The following is a 10,015-nucleotide window of genomic DNA, read 5'->3' as shown; positions in this document are numbered from 1 at the left end:
GCTTGAACATATAAAATACTGAAAACTGTCACATAGGCGGAAACTAAAAGGTGATTTTTTTTCATTTAAAGACAAGTTTTATAAACATAGGACAAATGATGCCAAAAGATGCTACAAAAATCGGTCATTTACTACAAATATGGTCCAATAGTTTTGATTTTTACAAAATACTCGGTCTTATTTAAACAAAATACAGTCATACAAAATGAGTTCACAAAATACAAAGATATTCATCTATGGTCCCTCCTTTCACACTCATTACTGCATGTTGCCTTCCTTCCAAGAGTTTCTTCAGCTAGCCTATAAACTATGGGTGAGTACCTACACCACACAAGCGTAGCGAGTCTAATGACTCAACAAACATTTTAAGAGTTTCAAAACAATGCTTTATAATGATTTCCTTCCTGTACAAAGAGTAACATATGCATGAAAAGATTATAAAAATATTCACGTGGGTTTTAAAAGTATTTCATCATGGTGAATGTACAATAACATCGTGAGCACATAATTTGACCCTAAACCCTTTAGAGTTGATCCTGAAAGGGAAGAATCCATATCTTTTGAGCACATATTTTGAAGGGAATTTGTCGGAGTCCATCTCTAAAGTCCACAACCTATTTGGACACATTTTGTGTGGGTGGATATTTTGAGAGCTCATCTCCAGAAGTCTGTATTTTGGAATCGGACTACCAGAGCTCATCTTGGCTAGCCGTTATCCCATAACAATCCGTCAAATCTTTGGAATTATTTCACCATGATTATATAAAAATAGAACATGTTTTGGAAAATATAGCCATATGTGCAAGGAAAATCAGATCATCCTTTTGAAAATCAATAACATGCAAAGAAAAACATATCATTCTTTTGGAAAATCATACTATGATTACATAAAACATCTCATACTTTGGAAACATGCTAATCAATCGTGTTTATCATTAAAATCATGTACATGCAATAAAATCATGCTTTTAAAACAACATGCATCAATTATAGAAAATACATGAATTATAATCTGCATGTGTGAGTTTCTAAAGATGGTTTAAGAAAAGTCGTTTGCCTTATATTCCTAAAGCTGCTAAGGATGGATGATCTCCAATGGCTTCTAAAACTGGTTGTATTACAAGGGCTTCTAAGGATGTTGGTTCTATTTCTTTGTAGAGAGAGAAAGTGACTTTACTAATGAATCTAATAGTGAGTATTATGTAGCCTAAGTCATGGTAAAGTGGAATGGACAAGTGTCATTAGGATTTACTAATTATTGACAACTAGAGGACATGTGTCAATAGAACTTACTGAATATTGACAGTTGGAAGACATGTGTCCTAGGACTTACTAATTTAACAACTAAAAGGAATGTATCTTTACTAATCTTGACACATGACTAAGGCAAGGACATATTCATGAGTTGGTAAATAAAACTATGAGCTGACAATGTAAAGCATGATAAAACTATGAGCAAAAGTTAAATAATTAAAGGAACTTATTCAAAAGATCATTGGTCTCGGTCCTAATAAAAATCCTCGGTCCTAATGGAAATTCTCGGTCTTGGGTCTTGAATTTTCTGGATTCCTATTTCTTCGGTCGTGTGTACAATTATACTCGGTCCTTGGCCTTGGCCATGACTGAAGATTCTCGGTTGGAAAGTGATTTTTGGGTGTGCACTCTCACTCTAATATATTTTATGCATGTCATAAAAAATATTATCTTGTTTTATATTATTCTTAAAAATATTTGTTTATAAAAATGAATGCTATTTTGTTTTTCAACTAGTTTATTTATAAAAATATTATTCAATACTTAAAATTGAATAAAAGTATTATATTATTTTAGTTAATGAAATAAGTGATCTCTAAAAGCCTTTCGCAAAGATTTAAAATTGTTATTTTAAAATTAATTAGTTTAGGGCAATCAACTTTTATTCTGAATCGATCTATCTCTCATAACATAATTCTTATGCAAAGTTATTGAAAAGTTATGGAAAGAAAGTTATATCTTCGAGGGTGGCTTTCAAAATTGACATTCAAAAAGTTTTTGACTCGATAAGATGAGAATTTATTCATGAATTCCTTTATGTTGTTGTTTTCTAACATTATTATCCAGTGGTTAATATAGTGTGTGTTGATCCCTCACTTCATTGTCAACGTCAATGGCATACATAGTGACTTTTTTAAGGGTGAAATGGGAGTAAGACAAGGAGATCTCTCTCACCTTACCTCTTCGTTCTTATTATGAATATCTGGAACTGCATCTTTAAAATGCTCCTAAAGAACCATAAATTCAAATTTCACCCCTATTGTAAGGAACAAGAAATAACACACGTTTGTTTCGCTAATAATTTGTTTTTAGTGGCTCACGCAGATGTTCAATCTGTTAGTACAATAAAAAAAAGGCACTGACAATGTTTTATAATATTACAGGTTTATTCATTAATAGAGATAAAAGTCAGGCTTTCTATGGAGGAGGAGTGAAAGAGGCTTTAAAGCAGAATATATTTAATATCATGGGGATAAAATAAAGAATGCTTCTTGTCAAATATCTTGGAGTCCCCTTATTTGCAAATCAACTCCAAAGCTCACATTTTCGCTCACTTATTAAAAATGTCAAAAATTCTATCTTGGGTTGGGCTACAAAAAACATGTCTTACGTAAGAAGAATAGAGCTTGTGAAAAGAATTACTATGAGAATCATTGGCTACTGGGCACAACAAATAGTCATTCCCATAAAAGTCATGGTTAAACTAGATAAGCTGATGAGAGACTTCATCTATGGTACTCAAAGCAGAGGAAGCAAAAAGATCAAATCGGAAATTGTATGTACCCAAAGGAAGAAGGAGGGCTTGACATTAAAAATTGTGTCATATGGAATTAAGCGCTCACAATCAGACATGTATGGGTCCTTGAGATTAAGGCAGATTCATTATGAGTTAAATGGGTTCATACGAGATTCATGAAAGGAGAAGTTAGCATATGGATATGCCAAATTAAAAATGAACTAGAGGAGAGGCATATCAGATGATGAAGTTTGGAATCGGTAATGGAAGGGGAATATTATTCGGTCACGATCCATGGTTAGAGAATAATCCCATAATTCTTCGGGAGAAATTCCAATATATCAGAGTCAGAGTCAGAAGAAATTGTCTTTTGTACTCAATTAGAGATATTCAAAAAAGAAAATGAAGCTTTATTCTTTGGAGTATACATAAGGAGTCAGATTTCTGAATCTGATCAATAATATGCAATTCAATAGAAACATTGATACAAAGAGTTGAGATATTGTTATGAATGGAAAGTTTGTGGTTGGAAAAGCATGGGAGATCATTACAACAAAGGAGGTGGTGGTCGATTGATATTATACCTCGAAACCAATTCATTATTTGGATGACATTCAGAAAAAGATTGGTGACAAGAGACAGAATTAAGAAGTATATGAATATTTCAGACGTCTTTCCCAATTTGCGCAGTAAAAGAGGAAAGCATTGACCACTTGTTTGGGAAGTGTACGTGCATTTGTATCCAAGTTGTGGATCAATTTTGCTTAGAACATTAATATCACTAAATTTTCAGGTACATGGAACGAAATCATAGAGCTTGTAAAGAAAAATGCTAAGGGCGATAGCATTTATGCGAATGTTTTCAAATGTTTCTTTGGAGCCTTAGTTTACAATACTTGGAGAGAAATAAATACAAGAATTCATAACACAAATAAGAGAACATAAAAAAAAAGTTTGGGATGATATTGTTTCTGATGGCAACGCTCTCATACATACATGGAGGGGATTCCGATTAATAAAGACAATTGAAAACTTAGTCAAAGATGGAATATCCCCTAAAAAATAATTACAAGGAAATGAAAGTTCAAATAGTTATTGTTTGATGACTTGTTTGTAATTAAATTGTTTATTGTTCTGTTTATTCAGTAATTCAGTTGTTTGAAATTCATTTAGGATTTTCAACAAAGTTATGTTATATCTAGTTTTGTTTCTTTAAACTCATTTTCTCTTTTTGTGGTTTATAATGAGACGGCACTAAACCGTTTTAATAAAAAAATATTAAAAAAAAGTGATCTAAAATTTTAAAATTATATTGATGTGTTTGAAGGTTAATTTTTAAAAATTTAAATAAAATATTAAAAAGTTCAATAAATGATTAATAAAATTTTAATTTTTTTTTATCAATACTCTTAAGATTTTATAACAAATGATCTTAATATTAAACTTTTTCTGCTTTTGTTTTATTAAAAAATAGATTATTTAAGATAAATTTTAAGATAAATGATTAAAAATATATGATTTTATATTTAAACTTTAATAAAATAAAATAGATTGTTTTTTAATATTTTAGTTTTTTAATTAAGTTATTAAATGGTTAGAATTACGGGTAAACATTTAAATCGATCTGAATCGTCTCATAGTTATACCAACTCATGTGGAATCGGAAAACATTTTAATCCCCAAATATAGGTTTTCAAAATATTAAAATATGATATATTCAAATAACTGAACAATTATATATGCACTTCAAATATAATAATTAAAGTTAATAATCAAATAAATTTGACATATATATATATATATATATATGCACTTAATCATATATATATATATATGGACTTAATCTTTTCGTCTTTCTTAAATAAGAAATTTGTTTGAAATTATTATTATGTTCATATTTTATAATTTAATTTGTTTAATCAATAATAAAGTTGAATAAAATTAATTTTTGAACATTTAGAATATAAATTATTTAATATATAAGACGGGGTATTTGAAAATTTATCAAATCATACATTCAATTCATCACGGGCCTTGAAATAGTACAATCAATATAATGCGATCAAATATATATAAAAAATCTACTAAATTTGATATGTGATTACAGTCTATTTAGAGCGATGTAACGATCGAGTTAAAAAGGCTAGAACTGGTGAATCGAATGGGTCTTACTCCACAACAAGTAAAATTTTGGTTCCAGGATAGTAGAGTTGAAGTTAAGGTAATTTATTTACTCAATAAAAAGTTTTGAGGTTGATTTGATCATTTAGTAAAATTAAATGACTTATTTCACATTTCTTTTTGCAGGCCATAGAAAAGCATAATGAGACTTCAAACATGAAAACCGAAATGGAGAAGGTGATGGTAAAAAACATCTACCTTAAAGAGAAAATTAAGAAAAATATTAGCTATAAATTTGGACTTCCCAAAGTTGATCAACAATTAATGATAATTGAAAATGATCGACTCTACCGATGAGGTTCGTTTTATTAAAATTTAAATTTCGAACAATTATGAACTTTTAAAAAACTAATATATTTTTTCAAAAGCTCGAGGTAATAGATACATCGAGATTGCATCCTAATGTGGCCGGCCCTGGGTAAGCCACTGGGTAGGGCAGCCCACTCCACTATTTTTTTAAACTAGTCCTATGAAAAAAAATATCTACTTTTTTTCTATTGAGAGCTGGGGCATCCCAAAACTCAGGACCGACACTGAATGTTAGCAAGACTTCATGTGTGTCTGAAGTAAAGGTGTCAAATATTATGGAACTTGTCGATCAAGCTAATATTGAAGAGCTAATTGGAAATGGCAAATATGAAAGAACATCCTTGGTTGCAAAATATAGAAAATGGTTGTGGCATAGTAAATAACGAAGAGTATCTCAGACAAATTCGATTGGGGAATTCGACAAATTTGAGTAATTTCAAGGTTTCAAGGGAGACCGTTAATGTCATTAATTGCTAACCCCCCTTGGCTGGTTCAATCTTTCATGAACGTGGTAAGAAGTTTTATTTTTCATTAAAACTACCATAAACACATTTGATGCTAAGTTTACATAAAATCAAAGGTTTACATCTACCTTGAGAAGAATCCTTCTAGTTCTTTCAAAATTGAATCCAATTAGAAATATTTTGGGTCTTAATCTGAAACTAACTCAGTGATAAACCAATACAAAGTTCTCTAAGCAATTCAAGGTTAATTATCATTTACCTTGATGAGTACCATCATGACTATTGAAATATCCTAATTAAGTTATTTCATTTTAAATATTTTTCTTATGTTTTTTAAGAAAATTTAGACTTAAAAGTTATAAAAATAAAACAGTGCAGCAACTGCAGTTGGTTAATTGACTTAAGAGAAAGATTTAGACCAAACATTTATTTCCCGTTTGGAAGGGTGAGCAAATGGTAAACCTAACCCGTATTACCCAAACCATATTCAACTCAAATTAAATTTACCCAACCCATAATTCAACCCATATTATTTACTAATATGGGTTGGATATAGGTTGGGTTGGGTAACCCAAATTATTATTTTTTTATTTTTTTATTTAGCATGTATTTGACTCATTTAACACATTTATATTCGTTTAACACGTTTTTCACGTTTTTGACATTTTTAATACGTTTTTTCACACGTTTAACACGTTTTTGACATGTTTTTGGAACGTTTAACACATTTTTGACACGTTGAACACGTTTTTCATGTTTTTGTCATGTTTAACATGTTTTTAACACATTTAACACGTTTTTGACACGTTTAACACGTTTTTGACACGTTTTTTCACGTTTTCGACACGTTTAACACATTTTGACGCATTTTTGGCACGTTTAACACGTTTTAACACATTTAACACGTTTTGACACATTTAACATATTTTTCACATTTTTGACACGTTTCACACGTTTTTCACGTTTTTGGCATGTTTTGACACGTTTAACACGTTTTTGACACGTTTTGACACGTTTAACACGTTTTCGACACATATAATACATTTTTTACATTATTGACACGTTTTTCACATTTTTGGCACGTTTAACACGTTTTGACACGTTTAACAAGTTTTGACACGTTTAACACGTTTTCCACGTTTTTAGACGTTTAACACGTTTTTGACACGTTTTTCACGTTTTCGACACGTTTAATACGTTTTTCACACATTCAACACGTTTAACACATTTGACACGTTGGACACTATTTTCATGTTTTGACATGTTTAACACGTTTGATACATTTTTCACGATTACGACACATTTAACACATTTTGACACATTTTTCACGTTTTTGGCACGTTTAACACGTTTTAACAAGTTTAACATGTTTTTCACGTTTTTCACATTATTAACACGTTTAACACGTTTGTAACATGTTTAACACGTTTGTAACATGTTTAACATGTTTTCACACGATTTTCACGTTTTTGGCATGTTTAACACGTTTTGACACATATTCCATGTTTTTGGCACGTTTAACACGTTTTCTTCATTTTTGGCACATTTTGATACGTTTAACACGTTTTTAACACGTTTAACATGTTTTTCACATTTTTGACACATTTAATACGTTTTCACACGTTTAATGTCAAACGTGTGAAAAACATATTAAACGTGTCAAAATGCCAAAAACGTGTTGAACGTGACAAAACGTGTTAAAACTTATCAAAATGTGTTAACGTGCAAGAAAAATATGTTACACGTGTCAAAAATATGTTAAATGTGTAAAACGTGTTAAAATGTCAAAAACGTATTAAACGTGCCAAAAACGTGGAAAACGTGTTAAACATGTTACAAACGTATTAAACATGTTACAAACATGTTAAAGGTGTTAAGAATGTAAAAAACATGTTAAACATGTCAAAAACGTATTAAACGTACCAAATGTGAAAAACGTGTTAATGTGTGAAAAACGTGTCAAATATGTCAAAAACGTGTTTAACATGCCAAAAACGTGAAATACATATTAAATGTGTGAAATACGTGTTAAACGTGTGAAAACGTGTTAAACATATCAAAAACGTGTTAAAATGTTAAAAACGTGTTAAACGTGCCAAAAACGTGAAAACCGTGTTAAACTTATCAAAAACATGTTAACGTGTTGGTTATGTTAAAAACGTGTTAAACGTAAAAAAACGTAAAAAAACGTAAAAAAAACGTGTTATATTTGTCAAAAACACGTTAAACGTATTAAACATGTCAAAAACGTGTTAAACATGACAAAAACGTGTTATTAGTATGAAAACGTGTTAAACATGTCAAAAACTTGTTAAACGTGCCAAAAACATAAAAACGTGTTAAACGTGTGAAAAACATGTTTTAAGTGTGAAAACGTGATAAAAATATTTAAAACGTGTTAAACATATTAAAAACGTGTTAAAATGTCAAAAACGTGTTAAACGTGCCAAAAACGTGAAAATCGTGTTAAACTTATCAAAAACGTGTTAAATATGTTTAAAACGTGTTAAACGTGCCAAAAACGTAAAAATCGTGTTAAACTTATCAAAAATGTATTAACGTGTTAAATATGTTAAAAACGTGTTTAATGTGTCAAAAACTTAAAAAACGTGTTAAACTTGTCAAAAACGCGTTAAACGTATTAAACATGTCAAAAACGTGTTCAACGTGACAAAAACGTGAAAAATGTGTTATTAGTGTGAAAATGTGTTAAACATGTCAAAAACGTGAAAACGTGTTAAACATTTAAAAAACGTGAAAACGTGTCAAAAATGTGAAAACGTGTGAAAAACGTGTTAAACGTATGAAAACGTGTTAAACGTGTGAAAAACGTGTTAAACGTGTGAAGAACGTGTTAAACGTGTGAAAAACGTGTTAAACGTGTGAAAAACATGTTACAAGTGAAACGTGTTAAAAATATTAAAAACGTGTTAGATGTGTACAAAACGTGTTAAACGTATGAAAAATATGTTAAACATGTCAAAAACGTGTTCGACTTAAAGTTGGAAGATGGTTAGTTTATATTGGATTAATAATAGAGAATTAAACTAAATTTATATAATTTGGGTAATTTGGGTAACCCTAACCCAACCCAAATTAAACTCAACCCATACTCAACCCAACCCATATTAACCAACCCAAATTAATATTTTGAGTTTGGGTTTGGGTTGGGTTTGGGTAAACCATATTATGCTCACCCCTACCGTTTGTATTTATTTTTGTATTTTAAAAATTCTTAGGGGAGGGAATGATCCTTTGGAGTCGCATAATTTGGCTCACATTATTATTGTTCCTAGTCTAGATTTTGATCGATCTGCCCTGGGCAGAATAATTCCAAATCGATCTAGGGGCAGAATATGGAATTATATGAAAATTGTAAATAAATATTTGAATTTATGTGTGATAATTTTATTTTCAAATATCATCTCATTTGAGAAAAAATAAATTGTTACTATTTATGAATCCAATTAATCTTATTTTGGTGTAGATTATTTATTTTGTCCCTTTTTAATTATTTAATTTACTTTTGTAGAATCAATGGAAGAATATGTTTCCTAGCATTATATCAAAGGCATCAAATTCTTGATGTCATTACTGAAGGAGAAGGATCTCACAAAGACGGTGCTATTCATATGGTAAATAGTCAAATTTCTAATATTTGAATAATAAATGATTTTTTTAGATGAAATTACAAAAAAATTGGGTAATTGGTGAAAAAAAAATTTGTTTTAAAAAATAAAGTAATAAAGAGATATGTGGAAGGATAATGAGTTATTTAAATAACTCAATTCAATTATTAAAATAACAAGTTATAATATAAATCATTAATTATTCTATTATTAAATATTTAACTAATATTATATAATATTAAAAGATTAAAATACAATAATTTTATACTAACGATGAAAACTAATCAATTCAAGGTTACTTGTACAATCTTAAAAATTACTATCCTCGAATTCAATATAATATGTCAACTCATCTTATCCTTGAATTCGTGGTTATTCGAAATCCACAATAACATTTTTAGATCTATAATATAAGCGATGATATATGTTACCGTAAATAATGGACGATCATTGAAGAGATAACCAACCAAAAGTTGTGATTGTTGTCACACAATATGTATGAATTTTAGTAAGGTAAATTTGAGTTTTAAATTATTGGATTTGAGAAGATATTCATTAGTATGTTGGATGAGAGAGAGATAAATGTAGAGAAAAAAGTTTAGAAAAATAAATGTTTAATGGGAGAAAATAATCTGGAAATTTTATAAATTGTGTAGTATAGG

General features: G+C 29.5%; 1 protein-coding gene across 1 annotated transcript in view; it reads left to right on the top strand.

Moving 5' to 3' along the window:
- Positions 1 to 4,931: 4,931 nt before the first annotated feature.
- Positions 4,932 to 10,015, top strand: part of LOC124944925 (homeobox-leucine zipper protein GLABRA 2-like) — a 35,415-nt gene continuing 30,331 nt past the window's right edge. Inside the window, exons 1-2 of the mRNA XM_047485271.1 lie at positions 4,932 to 4,991; positions 5,078 to 5,134. Coding sequence (XP_047341227.1) covers positions 4,932 to 4,991; positions 5,078 to 5,134 — 117 coding nt within the window. The remainder of the gene's footprint in view (positions 4,992 to 5,077; positions 5,135 to 10,015) is intronic.

This window comes from Impatiens glandulifera, chromosome 7, assembly GCF_907164915.1.
Source record: "Impatiens glandulifera chromosome 7, dImpGla2.1, whole genome shotgun sequence".
Lineage (NCBI taxonomy): Eukaryota > Viridiplantae > Streptophyta > Magnoliopsida > Ericales > Balsaminaceae > Impatiens > Impatiens glandulifera.
This window is presented reverse-complemented; position numbering and strand designations above follow the sequence as displayed.